Source organism: Pongo abelii, chromosome X, assembly GCF_028885655.2.
Source record: "Pongo abelii isolate AG06213 chromosome X, NHGRI_mPonAbe1-v2.0_pri, whole genome shotgun sequence".
Taxonomy (NCBI): Eukaryota; Metazoa; Chordata; class Mammalia; order Primates; family Hominidae; genus Pongo; species Pongo abelii.
Window position 1 is genome coordinate 129916174 of NC_072008.2, and position 17113 is coordinate 129933286.

At 37.6% G+C, this 17113-nt stretch overlaps 1 protein-coding gene across 17 annotated transcripts in view; it reads left to right on the forward strand.

The window, feature by feature from the left end:
• The window catches only part of STAG2 (STAG2 cohesin complex component), a 141845-nt gene that overhangs the window by 66741 nt on the left and 57991 nt on the right, over window positions 1–17113 (forward strand). For all 17 annotated transcript variants that reach the window (XM_024240585.3, XM_054545033.2, XM_024240584.3 and 14 more), the window contains 3 exons: window positions 3666–3830; window positions 10185–10281; window positions 15210–15286. In XM_024240585.3, the coding sequence (XP_024096353.1) occupies window positions 3666–3830; window positions 10185–10281; window positions 15210–15286 (339 nt within the window). The remainder of the gene's footprint in view (window positions 1–3665; window positions 3831–10184; window positions 10282–15209; window positions 15287–17113) is intronic.

The following is a 17113-nucleotide window of genomic DNA, read 5'->3' on the forward strand; positions in this document are numbered from 1 at the left end:
TATGGAACACAATTTATTTAACTAATGCTTGGAATATTTTTTGAGTGCTCATAATTCATGTGTTTCATAATTTTGTGTGCTCTCTTATTTCCTTAAAAAGATTTGAGAGAGGGATATGAATAGAAATGTTAACTTACGGCTATCCAAAGATAACCTTAATTCTGTTGGACAGTATACATTAATTATACATTAATTTATTAGAAAATCATTTTTTTCCATTAACCTACTTTTGCCTTTGATTTAATTTACAAGTTTGGACAAGATTATTGGTGGCACCTGAGTAGATGACTCTGAAGTTTTTGTGCCACAGTTTGGTTAAGGTTATATAGCTACTACTGTGGGTGAGGTGTTGGGACAGGTCAAGGATTTATTACAATAATAGCAACTGCATTTTGACACTATACTATGTATGTTCCATGTGTTGTGCTAACAATTTCACATGTTAATCTAATATTTGAACAACTGCGTAGATGAGAAAACACCATTATTTTGTAGGTAGGAAACTGAAGTCCAGAGAAGCCCAGTGGTTAAAGGATTTGAGCTCAGGTCTGTGCCCTTAACCCTCCATACTATACCACTTCCTAAAGACTTTATGTAGAAATTTTTTTTCTCTCCAAGATTGTACACAGGTTAGCATTTTATATAATGCTTCCTTTGTATTATCACTTCTTGCACTTTTTTTTTTCTAGCACAGCATACCCATTCTGCCATTTTAATTGTCCCAATTAGTTTTTCATACTGACAGGGACTATTGAGGCATTTGATAGATAAACTGCAAATATACAGCTCCATGTTAATTAACATTTTATATTTTACTAGTCTACTCTGTTGTAGTTGATCTTTTCTTTCAACCTTATCTCTGAAAATGCTTTTACTGGGGACAAAAGCCTTTCATTGTACAATTAGGAATTAATGAATTAGGTTCACAAAGACTGAATCCCATTTACAGAATATAGCAGTCTCCCTTATTCTCAGGGATACATTCTAAGACCCCCAGTGGATGCCTGAAACTGCGGATAGTACTGAACCTTGCATATTGAATTTTTTCAATATGGTAGCCAAAATGGCTAGTAAGTGACTAATGAGCTGTGTGGATATGCTGGACAAAGGGATGATTCACGTCCTGGGTGGGATACGGCAGGATGATGAGTGATTCTATCATGCTACTCAGAATGGCGTGCAATTTAGGACTTTTGAATTGTTTATTTCTAGAATTTCCTACTGAATATTTTTGGACTGCAGCAGACCAAGGGTAACTGAAACTGAATAAAGTAAAACCCAGGGGAGGACTACTGTATTGCAAATTAACAAGTAATATGTTTCAGGTGTTGGGAAGGGGTTTAAAGTAACTGTTAAGAGTTGAGTAGTTTTGGACTCTTGGAGGAAGAAGGGATCCTCTAAGGAATAAAGTACATAAATACCACAAGCTTTCAGTGGAAAGAAATTTGTAGGCATGGCTATAGATCAGAGATCCACAATCTGTGGCTTGTTTTTATACTGTCCAGGAGCTCTAAGAATAGTTATATATATATATATAAAAAATATATTTTTTTTATAGAGATGGGATCTCGCTCTGTTGACCAGGCTTGTCTTGAACTCCTGGCCTTAAGCAATCTTCCCATCTCAACCTCCCAAAGTATTGGGATTACAGGTGGGAGCCACAGCTCCCGGTCCTGTTTTAATATTTATTTATTTATTTATTTTTATTTTTATGTATTTATTTATTTATTTTTGAGACAGCGTCTTGCTCTGTCGCCCAGGCTGGAGTGCAGTGGCGCAATCTTGGCTCACTGCAAGCTCCGCCTTCCGGGTTCACGCCATTCTCCTGCCTCAGCCTCCTGAGTAGCTGGGACTGCAGGCGCCTGCCACCATGCCCAACTAATTTTTTTGTAATTTTAGTAGAGACGGGGTTTCACCGTGTTAGCCAGGATGGTCTCGATCTCCTGACCTCGTGATCCGCCCACCTCGGCCTCCCAAAGTGCTGGGATTACAGGCTTGAGCCACTGTGCCTGGCCTGTTTATTTCTCGAGACAGAGTTTCGCTCTGTCACCCAGGCTGGAGTGCAGTGGTGCGATCTCGGCTCACTGCAGCCTCCACCTCCTGGGTTCAAGCAATTTTCCTGCCTCAGCCTCCCGAGTAGCTGGGACTATAGGCGTATGCCGCCATGCCTGGCTAATTTTTGTATTTTAGTAGAGACAGGGTTTCACCGTGTTGGCCAGGCTGGTCTCGAACTTCTGAGCTCAGGCAATCCGCCCACCTCAGCCTCCCAAAGTGCTAGGATTACAGGCGTGAGCCACCACGCTGGGCTGTTTGTATAATTTTAAATAGTTTTAAAAATAAAGAATATGCTACAGAGACTGTATGTGGCCCACAAAGCCTAATATATTTACTATCCAGTTCTTTACAGAAAGTTGGCCAACGCTTGCTCTCTAGATCATAGAGATGTGTTGGTCTAAAAGAGACCTTTAAGAAATCACCAAATCCAGGGGTCGGAATACCTTTCTGTAAAGTATTTTAATTCAACCCTGACATTTGAGAAATGAGGACTCCGAGTTAGGAAATGCCTTGTTTTCTTAAAGTATAAGATCTGTGGGAGGTATTTTTATAGTTGAGGCATATAGGGAACCTTTTCACTGATTTTTTTGATGCCCCTACCCGCGCCCCCCCCCCCCCCCCGCCCCCAATACTGACAACTTTTGTTATAATGGACTTCATTTCCATAGTTTTCATTAATTGAATTTTCATGATGACTAAATGTTAGAGGGAGGCCTAGAACAAGAATGAGATTGATAAACCTACTCCTAATGTTCAGAATTCCTTGTTCAGAGAGAGCACTGCAATGATTTCTAAGACTAACAATACAAATAAAATGTTGAACTGAGTATAAGGTACATATTTGATAATGAGTTTGGTTATTCTTGCTGCCCACTTCAGTCTGCATCCAAAAGCTGCATAAGGGGAGTAATATAAAACTTGGAGATAGCTACTTTGATTTACTACACCCTTGAGAATTCTCTGATTATACTTGAGAGATATTTTTGCAGTGTTTTTCAAACTTTGTTGATATTTTGAGGGCTTTTAAGTCTGTGATTTTATATTACTTTTCAAAATAGAGTCAAATCAGTATTTTGTGTCATTGTTTCTGTTGGTCTTCCTACCAGATTAAGATTCATGTAACATTTACTGAACTCCTTTTAACATAATTTTTTCATTTTACAGTGATAATAATAGCTGACATTTTTTGACTTTATTATATGTTGGGTATGTTGCTAAGTACTTTGTGTTTTCATTATCACAGCAACCCTATGGGGTAGGCACAGTTTTATCCTCACTTTACAAATTAGAAAAACATCACTGAAACATAGTGTGGTTAAGTAATTTGCCTAAAATTACTCAGCTAATAGTAGCAGAAGTTTGCACCCGCAGAGTCTGTCTGTCTGCAGAGGCTATGCTTCTAACTACTATATCATGTGAGGCATGGTAGTATACTTGAAAAAATGGACACCACAAAGAGGCTGTCACAGTTACATCATTTTGTTATAAGTGGATGGAATTCTTTAGGGCAAGTTTAAGCATGTTATGTACCCTATCAGCTACTTCTACTGTAGCTGTGTTTTGAACTCTCAAGGATGATATAACTTAACCACCTCGTATTTTTTATGCAGACTTGTAAAAAAGGCAAAAAGGGCCCAGCAGAAAAGGGCAAAGGTGGAAATGGAGGAGGAAAACCTCCTTCTGGTCCAAACCGAATGAATGGTCATCACCAACAGAATGGAGTGGAAAACATGATGTTGTTTGAAGTTGTTAAAATGGGCAAGAGTGCTATGCAGGTAAGATTTATGTTGTTCTTCCCAGTTCATTTGTATATTTTAAACTTTAATGAGTTATATAGAGTGTAGCTCTGATTTTTCTAATTGCATTTTAAACATATACTACTTATTAGAAAAAAGCAACAAAATCATCAGAAAACTCTTGGGATGTATTTCTTCATATATAAGACTTTTGTGCTGTGTTTTGATTCATTTTCCGCTGCATGTTTTTTTCTTTTTTCTTTTCTTATTTATTTTATTTTATTTTATTTTATTTTTTTGAGACAGAGTCTCGCTCTGTTGCCCAGGCTGGAGTACAGTGGCAGAATCTTGGCTCACCACAACCTCCACCTCCTGGGTTCAAGCGATTCTCCTGCCTCAGCCTCCCAAGTAGCTGGGATTACAGGTACAAACCACCATGCCTGGCTAGTGGGTTTTTTTTTTTTGTGGGTATTTTCAGTGGAGACGGGGTTTCACCATATTGGCCAGGCTTGTCTCGAACTCCTGGCCTCAAGTAATCTGCCCTCCTTGGCCTCCCAAAGTGCTGGGATTACAGGCGGAAGCCACCATGCCCAACCCATTATTTTTTTAATTACTATTATTTTTTTGAGATGGCGTCTCACTCTATTGCCCAGGTTGGAGTGCAGTGGCACGATCTCTGCTCACTGCAACCTCCGCCTCGTGGGTTCAGGCGATTCTCCTACCTCAGCCTCCCGAGTAGCTGGGATTACAGGTGCCCGCCACCATGGCTGGCTAATTTTTGGTTTTTAGTAGAGACAGGGTTTCACCATGTTGGCCAGGCTGGTCTCAAACTCCCGACCTTAAGTAATCCACCTGCCTCGGCCTCCCAAAGTGCTGGGATTACAGACGTTAGCCACCATGCCCAGCCGCAACCCATTTTTTTTTTTTAATGGCATAAGGTAAAAAATAATTTGGTCAAAAATATGCTGATGTAAACCCATGGCTATGAGGTCTCAATTTTCCCAGAGTTTATATAGATGCCATTAAAATACGAAGTCTTCTACCCATATGGAATTCCTGGTTGAGTGACCTAATATAATTATTATCCACTTTAGTGGAATGAATTATTTTGGTTACTGTTGTCTATTACACATTTTATTATTTGTGCTTGTTTCTTAGAAGAATAAAAAGTTGGAGGCATATTCATGTCGAATCATTCGAATTATGTTTTCTCTGCATACTTTTATGACAATAGAAGCATTTAGGCTTTCTAATGTTGGCTAAACCATTAGAAAGTGGAATAAATACAATACTCAAGGAGTATATATACATAATAAAGTTTTAATTTAATTTATAAAAGCTACAGGAAATAGTTTTTTTTTGTTTTAATTTCAACTTTTAGATACAGGGATTACATATACAGGTTTGTACATGAGTATATTGCACCGAGGAAGTGAGGGTAGTATCCAGTGGGTAGTTTTTCAGTCCCCATCCCCCACCCCCAGTAGTCCACAGTGTCTGTGTTTCTCACATTTGTGTCCACGTGTGCTCAATATTTAGCTTCCACTTACAAGTGAGAACATGTGGTATTTGGTTTTCTGTTCCTGCGTTAATTCACTTAGGATTATTGCCTCCAACTCTACCCATGTTGCTGTGAAAGACACAATTGCATTCTTTTTTATGACTGTGGAGAATAGTATTTCTTCATAGAAATAACTTTAATCAGTGATGGGTGCACATGAATGGTTTTCTGAGAAATATCCATTCAGGCTTTTTGTTAATAAAAACTGACAAAAATACCTTGTTTAGAAATATAGAATTAGCTTAATATGTGTGGTTTTATAAATAAAATGTATCAAATGAGGCTAACAAAGAACAGTTTTACATGTAAAATGTGAAAATACTTGTTAATTGTTTGAGCTTTCACCAATTTTACAGAGCAAAGAACTTACAAGGTGCCAGATTTATTCATACCATTCTAATGCACCTTTTTTAATCCGTTTATTAATGTTTGCTTGTATATCATGATTAGAGTGTGGATTCTTTTTCTCGTGTAATGTTTTAAATTACTGTTTTGAATATGTTTGGCTTTTAAAAAATAAATAATGTCTTATTATATTGCTGTACTATGGTTTATTTAGTCATTCCCCAATTTAAAGAATTACTTTTCTCTCTCTAGTTCTCCTTTTGGGTTATTTTTATCAAGAGGTTAAATTATTTCAGTTACATTATATTGCATTTCATTACTTTCCTTCTTATTTTTATATTATACATTTTCTTTGTAATATTTTGTTCTAAGTAGTTAAATGCACTAATCTTCTTTCTTCTGCTATCTTTTTAACATCAGTGTCTTAGTCCATTTGGGCTGCTATTAAAGAAACTAACATAGGCCAGGTGTAGCAGCTCACGTAATCCCAGCACTTTGGGAGGCCGAGGTAGGTGGATCGCCTGAGGTCAGGAGTTGGAGACCAGCCTGCCCAACATGGTGAAAGCCAGTCTCTACTAAAAATAAAAAAATTAGCTGGGCTTGGTGGTGAGCACCTGTAATCCCAGCTACTCGGGAGGCTTAGGCAGGAAAATCACTTGAACCCTGGAGGCATAGGTTGCAGTGAGCTGAGATCTCACCATTGCACTCCAGCCTGGGCAACAAGAGTGAAACCCTGTCTAAACAAACAAACAAAAACAAAAAACCAACATAAACTAGAAAGCTTATAAAAAACAGAAATTTATTTCTTACAGTTTTGCAGGCTGCGACGTTCTATATTAGGTGCCTACAGATTCATTATCTGGTGAAGGCCTGTTTTCTGGTTCATAGATGGCATCCTCTTACTGTGTCCTCACATAGAAGGGGCAAGGCAGCTCTCAGGGGCCTCGTGATCTAATTGCCATCTATAGGCTCCACTTCTTAATACCATAACATTGGTGACTACAGTTCAACATACAGTTTGAACACAAAACCCTTCAGACCACAGCTATGAGAAATCCTGACTCATAACCACAGCTAATTGGGCTATTCCATTTTTATCTAAAAATGAATATTTTCTTTATTTTTTTGTTGCTTATGGCTTGTCATATTAAGATTGTACCTCTTTCTGTGCCATTTTTATTTTCATTTTTTATTTTAAGATGAGGTTTCATTATGTTGCCCAGGCTGGACTTGAACTCCTGGGCTCAAGCAATCCTTCTGCCTCAGCCTCCCCAGTAAGTGGGACTACAGGCACACGCCATTGTGCCTAGCTTGTTTTTCTGTTTCGAAATGTGTTTCCCTCTTAAGAGGGAATGTCTGCACTATCTTTCCATTGATTTCCTGGAATCTTTTCGACAATTTTATTTTGTTACGTGTGTTCCCACTTGTGTTACCCTTTTAAGACCAAATTTGATGGAGGAAGTCCTCTGTTTAGAAACTTCCAAGGGTTCTTATCTAAAATTTCTAGCCCAGATTTCCTTATGCCATATTTTCTGTCCTCCAGTCACAGTATATACTCTGCCCTTAGGCTTTTCTTTTTGTTTTTCTTGTTGTTTGCAATAGTTTTATTTTACTCCCCCCTTGCATATCAAATAGGACTGAGCGAATCAAATGTCAGTCTTCTGAAAAGCATTCTCAGACACTACTACTTTTCCTTTCCAATGTGTTTTTTACTCTTATCTTTTCATTATATAGCACTTATACTGTGCCTGACTTTGACTCTGGATTGCTAATTCTTTAATCAAGGATCATGTGTTATTTATTATTTTTGCATTGCCAGGATATACTTATCTCAGTAGTTGTTGTTGTTATTATTATTATTATTATTCGAGACAAGATCTCACTCTGTCACCTAGGCTGGAGTGCAGTGGCGCGATCTCGGCTCACTGCAACCTCCACCTCCCGGGTTCAAGTGATTCTCGTGCCTCAGCCTCCCAAGTAGCTGGGATTACAGGTGCATGCCACCACGCCCAGCTAATTTTTGTTTGTACTTTTTGGTAGAGACGGAGCTTCATCATGTTGGCCAGGCTGTCTCTCTCAGTAATTATAAGTGATAGTCAATAAATGCAAGAGTGGCTGTTGGTTTAAAACCAGTTGTTATGTTTTAAGAATGGAGAAAGTATGCATGTGCCCCCTAGTTTTATTATATAACAGATGTTGAATTTTGTTACATAAGTTCTCAGCATACTATTTGATTAAAAATTTTAAGCATATTTCAGTAGCTCGCATTATTTTTATTACAGCAGACTTATTTTCCTAGTGTAAACTCTGCTTGATCTTAATGAATTACTTTTTAATGTGATGTAGTGGTCTCTTTGTAAGAGTTCATTGAATATTTTGCATCTTTATTGATGAGAGTAGCCATTGTTCCAGTTATCTATTGATGCATAACAAACCACCCCAAACTTAGTGATGTGAAACAACAATCATTTTATTATGCCTAATGATTCTTTGGGTCTGGAATTCAGACAGAACTAAGTAGAGATGACTTGTGTCTGCTTTATGATGTCAAGGGCCTTAGCTTGGACCATTTGAGTGCCTGGCACTAACACAGTTAGGGACTATAATTATTTGGAAGCTTCTTTACTCATGTTTAGTGCCTAGTCTGTAGTGATATGAAGGCTGGACTTAGCCAGAACTGTTAGCTGCATAACTGCAAATGGCCTTTCTATGTGGCTAGGGCTTCTTACAGTATGGCGTCTGGGTTTGGAGAGAATGTCCTGAGAGTAGTGTCCAGTTTGCTGGTGCTCCAAGAGACCAGTGCAGTTGCTGCCTGGCATTCTGTGACCTAATTTTGGAAGCATCACTGCATTCTATTCTAGAGAAGATGACATAGACCCTCTTACTGGGGAGCAATGTCCAATAATTTGGGGACATGTTTTAAAACTGTCACAGTCTCTATGATATATTCTTTTGCTGTTTATTGCCTTTATCATATTTGGGAAAAATACTGAGCACATTTCTTTTGTAAATTATGTTGGTTAATATAAACAAGCTGTTGTAAATACAAAAAAGTAAAAATTAAGTAAAGTTTTAGAATAATTCCAGTCAGTCTGTCTGAACCAGGTATTTCTTAGATATTTTTCCTTGATTTATCTTTATTGTGTAATCATAGTATCTTTTTTGTACATTAAATTCTACAAAATTTTACATGTTTTAGTCATTGTTTGCACCTGGATTTCCTGTTTATTGGTATATAACTTAGAAACTTTTCCCTCTCCCAACCTTTTGTTTTTTACACTAGCTCTTGTTTATCATCTTGATTTTATTTAATTTTCTCTATTTAAAAAGTTTTGTTGTTGTTGTTTTTGTTTGTTTGTTTGGAGACAGAGTCTCGCTCTGTTGCCCAGGCGGGAGTGCAGTGGCGCGACCTCAGCTCACTGCAGTCTTCATCTCCCGGGTTCAAGTGATTCTTCTGCCTCAGCCTCCTGAGTAGCTGGGATTATAGGCATGTGCCACCACACCCAGCTAATTTTTGTATTTTTAGTAGAGACGGGGTTTCACCATGTTGGCCTCTCGAACTCCTGACCTCAAGTGATCTGCTGGCCTCAGCCTCCCAAAGTGCTGGGATTACAGGCGTGAGCTACTGCACCCAGCCTAAAAATTGAAAATCAGTTTTGTCGTTGCCTCTGTTGCCCCCAAAGGAATAAAGTATTCCTTTTATTTTTAGTTCTAGCCTATTTTCTTTTTTAAGAAATAACCATATTGAGATATATTTACCATACTATAAAATTTACCCTTTAAAGTGCAAATTCAGAGTTGTACAGCCACCATTACAATATAATTTTAGAATATTTTATTTATTTTTATTATTATTTTTTGAGACGGAGTCTCACTCACTCTGTTGCCCAGGTTGGGGTACAGTGGCGTGATCTTGGCTCACTGCAGTCTCCACCTCCTGGATTCAAGCGATACTCCTGCCTCAGCCTCGCGAGTAGTTGGGATTACAGGCGTGCACCACCACGCCTGGCTAATTTTTGTATTTGTAGTAGAGACAAGGTTTTACCATGTCAGCCAGGCTGGTCTCGAACTCCTAACTTCAAGTGATCCACTCACCTCGGCTTCCCAAAGTTCTGGGATTATAGACATGAGCCAGCACACCTGCCCTGTATTGTCTTAATTATTTGAAATTCTCTCCTTTCTTTAATGTCACTGAGAAATCATAAGTAATTATACTTGATGGAATTGAGTTCCATAGTTTCCACATTCTTTTCAATGCAAAATAAATAGAAGATTGATAGGTCATTTTGTGTTATCAGATAATTGTTTTACTGAATTCGATTCTATTTTATTATTGTTAAAATTGAACTTTAAATTTCAGTGTATAAGTATTTATATTAAGGTAATGTGATACTATATAATCTTGAATTTTATGACTTTATCAGACTTAATTGATTTTGAGAAAATTAGAAGAAGGTAATGATTTTATTTTCTTCCCTCTGCTGTAGTCGGTGGTAGATGATTGGATAGAATCATACAAGCATGACCGAGATATAGCACTTCTTGACCTTATCAACTTTTTTATTCAGTGTTCAGGCTGTAAAGGTAAGATATATTTATTTTGAAATCAGCAGCTCTCAAATAGTCACTTCGTTGTTCCACCTAAAGAGATGTTATTAGCACTTTACATGGTAAATAACGCTAAGGCATTATTTGCATCATATCCATACAAAATTTGTAAGGAAAAAAGAGCAAAGGACAAAGTAAGAGAGAAAGTCTATTGACAAAGTTTTATTCATATGTGAAAGTTATCTAAAAACTTAGCAGTTTATAATTGTTATGTTACTTTTATTAGATATATTTCCCACTTTCAGCATCTGGTTTTAGGAACAAAGAAATTGATTAAGAAGGGAGGAGGAAGATAATGAAGAGATACAGGTTCAGATGACAGGTAATTGTACAGTGTAGGGAGTTAAAAAGTGCCATGAATAACAGTAAGTAAGTAAGCAAGCAAGTAAGTTACATTAAGTTAAATAAGGTATTGATGAAATTGACATTTCTTCTAAAAGGTAAAGAAATTTTGTTGTGTGTAGTGGTGTCTTTAAAGTGTTTTTACTTTGTTGTAAAAACATTTTGAACTGGGAAAGATGAAAGTACAAAATACAGAAATTTCTTCCCTAAGACAGAAGTATTTAGGACAAACATTTGGCAGGGGGACAAAATTATGTAAGTTGGGGAGTCATATATCCTCATATAGATCAGTAAATGAGTCAGTCAAGATTACGGGCAGGTTCTGATGTATCTGGTGTCTCCCAGTACTTAGCCCATCCTTGAAATTTCAGATGATGCCCAGGCAAATACATTTTATGGAGATTTCTGGGGGTATTTTGTTTTTTTAATGAAAGTGGCATCAAAAACATTAGAGCATTAGAAATTGGGAGAGGAAGTTGCTTAAAAATAGATATAAAACGTTAAGATGGTAAAGAATGATTTATTTAAACAAATGCAGAAACTGAATTGTAAGAAGCAATTCAATTCTGCAGTATTCCTTTAAAGATACCATAATATCTTTGAAAAACAAGTAACATTGGCGTTTTTAGTTTGATCACAACATTCAGTGTAGTATGTGTATCAAATGTTACCTGTCTGTGAGGCCTGATAGACAACTATATTAAATTCTTGAGCCTGTGATCTTTATAATGTCACTAAGGTGTTGAGAAATTTAAAAAATTGTCTTAATCATAGCGTATAGAAAGCTGCCTAGTTTACTTCATTTGCCTAAAATAAAAGTAGCTTTAATTCAATATTAGAAAATTCAGCTGACTTCTGCTCAGAGGAGATGTTGTCGTGATGTTACTATGGTATCCTTAAGGTTCTGAACCAGATTGACTGTTTAAAGATGAGCTATACTAAAATTATTTTTCCCTATATCCAGTCATTTTTTTCTGGGGTAGGATGGATACAAGTACCTGCTTGTTGTGTCATATAATCAAGGGCTATGTCCTTTCTCATTAGACTCTTTCCAAATGGAAGGTTGAGTGCAGACAACTGAACAGATGCCAGAAATAACGTAATGAGTTGAAATTTTAAATCTTAAGTCTCCCCTTTTATTTTATTTTATTATTATTATTATCATTATTTTTTGAGAGAGAGTCTTGTTCTTTCACCTAGGCTGGAGTGTAGTGTCGTGATCATGGCTCACTGCAGCCTTGACCTCCTGGGCTCAGGTGATCCTCCCACCTCAACCTCCTGAGTAGCTGGGACTACAGGCTCACGACGACATGCCCAGCTAATTTTTTGTTTCTGTTTTTATTTTTTGTGGACATGGGGTTTTGCCATGTTGCCCAGGCCGCAAGTGATCCTCTTGCCTCATCCTCCAAAATAGCTGGGGCTACAGGCGTGCACCACCATGCCCAGCTAGTTTTTATTTTTCGTAGAGACAGATCTGGCTATGTTGCCCAGGCTGATCCTCAATCTCCTAAACTCAGGCAGTTGTCCCGCCTCAGCCTCCAAAATGCTGGGATTACAGGCATGAGCCACCTTCCTGGCATGAGTTTGTTTGTTTGTTTATTTGTCTGTTTTTGGCCTGAGTTTCTTTCTTTCTTTCTTTCTTTTTTTAAATTCAATTTTTTTTGTAGAGACAGGTCTTTCTCTGTTGCCCAGGCTGGTCTCAATCTCCTAGCCTGAAGAAGTTGTCCCACCTTGGCCTCCCAAAGTGCTGGAATTACAGGTGTGCGCTACCACTCCTGCCTGAGTTTCTTAATTAGGCTTCTGAGTTGTAGTTGTTTTTAAAACAAGGCCACAAAACATGTTCCCTTTGTCAAATTCATTCCTTTTTTTGGCCTCAGTTTGTTTGCAAATCAGGAGCTTGCTAACTCAACATTTGGACCTTGTCACAAGTGAGTTTGTCAAGATTTCTAAAAACTTAAGGTGTTGAAAACTTAAATTGTCAGGTTAATTTAAGCACTGCTGTAATATTTATCTTAGAATCAGGCAGTCTCCATTAAGGGGAATTTACTATATAATCAAAGATAAAGCCATTAATTACTTATACATACAAAATTATTTTAATAGAATTCTTTTATAAATGACTTAGAAACTTCTTTAAGTATACTTATTGTAATTTAACATTTCCTGCAGACCCAAGGTTGTTATAAGTATCAGTTATTTTTCTACAATACATTGATGGCTTCTGTAGCTGTTGAAGCATGGAGGGATGTTTAACTCTATGCTGCTCCTGACTGCTCTGTTGGTGATTCTGTGGCCAGTGTTTTCTTCTTTTTTTCCTAGTCAGCTGTCACTTTTCTTTTTTTCTTTCTCTTTTCTTTTAAAATAGAGACAGGGTCTTGCTATATCACTTTTAGATTTACTGGATTTTAGCAGTCTTGCTAAAAATGTCCCCCACATTTTTAAGGCAGCAGGCTCTGGCCTTATGTCCTAATGGTGGCTTCATACCTGCCTCAAGAGTTAAATGAATGGAGTTTGTGATAGCTACTTTCTTTTCTGCTCTGAGGTCCTTTTCTGCTTGTTTTTGGGTTTCCGGATGTCTTGTGGTTTATGAGACGGGGGAGGAGCTTTAGAAATGAGGGATTGTTGAAAAGTATGCAGTATGTTTGCTTTGAGATATATTTATATGTAAATGTTAAATTCACAGAAATGTTCAGGCCATTAGTTACTTTTCCTTCTCTAGCATTCCCAGGTATACAGCACCTGAGTATGAAGTATGGGAAGGTTTTGAAGAGATATACGTGATTCTAGATTAAAAACAAAAGGCTTTCAAAAGGTTTTTGAGAGTGTGTGTTTTCTCTTCTCTTTTCTCTTTTTTTTTTTTTTTTTTTTGAGACAGAGTCTCATTCTGTTGCCCAGGCTCTGGAGTGCAGTGGTGTGATCTCGGCTCACTGCAACCTCTGCCTCCAAGATTCAAGCGATTCTCCTGCCTCAGCCTCCCGAGTAGCTGGGATTACAGGCATGCCCAGCTAATTTTTGTATTTTTAGTAGTGATGGGGTTTCACCATATTGGCCAGGCTGGTCTTGAACTCCAGACCTCAAGTGACCTGCCCGCCTCAGCCTCCCAAAGTGCTAGGATTACAGGCATGAGCCACCGCACCCGGCCGAGAGTGTGTTTCTTTAGCCAGAGAAATGGTGCTTTCTCCTGAGTTCATCAACTTTTTAAAACAATCATTTGTTTTTTTTTTTTTTTTTTTTTAAGTTGTGGCAAGTAAGGATTCTTCTAGGGTACCACTAGAAATTAATCTCACCCAGATAAGAGGGAGGCAGCATGATTTAGGTGAATAGTCTCAGACAAATTATTTAATTTCTTTTAGCCTTAGCCTAAGCCTTAGTTTCCTCATCTGTGAAGCTGGGATTATGGTTTTACAGCTATGTATGTACTCAGGCACGCACACACACAGATGCATGCATATACAAAATATTGCCCTGGTCAATCGAAAAAAATCTGTTAATTATATCTAGTTCTTATTTATAAATCCCATCTTCCTGTACCAAGACATTCTTCTTTTAGATATTACTATATTTATGGTATTTCTAGTGAGAAGACTGGTAAGCAAATAATTCAACAATAAAAACAGGATTTTGAAAATCTAGTATTTACGTTGATTACCCCTGCCCCCATCTCTCTCTTTCTCAGTCTGATGCCCCATCAGTGGAAGTTCATGTATATCTTCTTACTGCACACTAGAAATTTCCTTTCTGATGTTTGGTCTCCACCTGACTAATGTTTTACTACTTCTAATGTGTACCTTTTCTTTTTTCCTCTCCCATCCTCCTGTGTAAGATTCTAAAGGTCCTTATCAAATTGTTTCTCTTTGACATAGTTCTTGATTTTCTAACTTATAACATGTGTGGCTTTTCTGGTGGGTGTGGAGTGGAGGTGGAGTCAGAGCTTATAGCATTTGGCATTTCCACACATCAGGGCTTTGATTACTACTACTTTTGACAGCTTCTTTTTCTTTTTGGTATTCTTTAGTTTTAACTTTTAACTAGATTACAGGCGTCTAGGTGGGCGGGAACTACAATTTACTACTTAGCTCTTTTAGAGGATATTAGGATATAGTGAACATGCAATAGTGCTTAATAAAGAGGCTTGACTAAAGTGAACTCTAGCTATTACTCTTTTCCTTATCTTCAGCTTCATCCCCAAGGTTTTAAGTGTTATACTAGATGCTATCTCACTCTTGATAACATATGGTTTATGTTAAAGAGACAAAGCCAATATAAATATTACAGCATGAGTAAAGTGAGTCAGGTAGAAATGGCCAAAGTTAATTGTGTTAGGAAAAAAGATATCTGTCAGAAGTATGGGGCTGTTTTCTTGTGCATACTGAGAATAGATAGCATTTGTTTGTGCTTTATTTACAGATTAGAGTATCATGGTAAAGATCATTAGATGATGGTTGAAGAAGTATGCCTTTTATTGTGTGACCATAGACTTCTTAGTGTTAGAGACTTACTTGGAAGTTTTCTTTATTTTTTTATCACACCGTATATTAACTTCTGACATTTGCACATTTCAGGAGTTGTCACAGCTGAAATGTTTAGACATATGCAGAACTCTGAGATAATTCGAAAAATGACTGAAGAATTTGATGAGGTAACTTACTACCTTAAGTGTTTTGATAATTTATGCATGTTTATCTTGACTTATTTTAAAAAGTATTATTAAATTGTAAGCATTAGGCTGGGCACGGTGGCTCACGCCTGTAATCCCACACTTTCAGAGGCCGAGGCAGGCGGATCACCTGAGGTCAGGAGTTCGAGACCAGCCTGACCAATATGGTGAAACCCTGTCTCTGCTAAAAATACAAAAAAATTAGCTGGGTATCGTGGTGTGCGCTTGTAGTCCCAGCTACTTGGGAGGCTGAGATAGGAGAATTGCTTGAACCTGGGAGGCGGAGGTTGCAGTGAGCTGAGATCTCGCCACTGTACTCCAGCCTGGGCAACAGAGTGAGACTCCGTCAAAAAAAAGAAAAGAAAATGGTAAGCATTAATGTTGTAAATAAGAGCTTTGGCATTAGATTTAATCAAATGATGCCTGTGCGACCTTTGGCAGGTTGTTTTCTTAGTATCAGTTTTTTGGGTTTTTTTCTTTCTTTCTTTTTTCCTGAGACAAAGTCTCACTCTGTCGCCCAGGCTGGAGTGCAGTGGCATGATCTCACTGCAACCTCCGCCTTCTGGGTTCAAGCAATTCTCCTGCCACAGCCTTCCAAGTAGCTGGGATTACAGGCACCCACCACCACACCTGAATAATTTCTGTATTTTTAGTAGAGACATGGTGGGGGGTGGTGGGCGGTGTGGGTTTACCATGTTGGCAAGGCTGGTCTCGAACTCCTGACCTCAAGTGACCCGCCCACCTTGGCCTCCCAAAGTGCGGGGATTACAGCAGGTAGGTGCCACTGCATCTGGCCAGTATCTATTTCATTATCTGTAAAATGGGCCTAATCGCACTTTACTCATAAGGCTATTACAAAGATTGAATTGAGTAATGTTTGAAAATTGCTTAACAAATGGTTCCCAGAACATAGCAAGAACTTAATAAATGGTAGTTATTATTGACAAAAATGAAAATGTCAAGGAAGAATATAAGAACATATCCTGGAATGTTGTAAAAGGAAGGTTTCAGCAATATTTAGGGAACCTGATCGCTAGGGCAAAGGAGTATATAGATATTTTTATTGTTTAAATTAAACTCTTAAGAACAACAAAGATTACATACTAGTTTAGACTGAGTTGTCCCCCGCTTATCTCCCTAGGGCTAGATCGAGTTGATTCTTTATTACATTGAGCTCTTTGAAGTATTGTTACCAATAAATACATACATAGATTTACTATAAATTAAGCTTCTTCAAGGAAGGGATTTGGGTTTGTTTGGGTCACGGCTGTATTTCAGTGCCAGTACTTTTACTCTTCCAAAATTTTTCGCTGTGGGTTTTCAAGTAGAAAATGTTGACTGATTTGAGTTTTGTTTGGTCTTTTTTTTTCTTGCTTACTCTGATGAAGGAGCGTTGAACTATTATTCTAAAAGACAGATGAATTAAAATGGCTTTGATGATCGCTAAGTGCTATTAATCACTCCCCAAGTAGTTGAGAAGTAATTTTGAATAGTGGCATTTTTTTACCCTTTTAATATTAAATGTTTTAGTGAGAACTTTCTGACTAAAAGGGAACAACTATTTGAGATAATTGTCCTGAAATATGATTTGAAAATGTCAGCAAACTAAGTTGCTAACAATTAAGATGCTATATTTCAATATAGTCACTAAATTAGCTAATCAAAAATACCAAGAAAACTTTTTTTGTGGAATATCAGGACCTTATTCTCAGATGAGACGCAACTGCACTTACATGTGACTTGACTTAAGATTTTGAAAACTGTTCTATTGACAAAAATTAACTTTTAAAATTTACTGAACTGAATTAC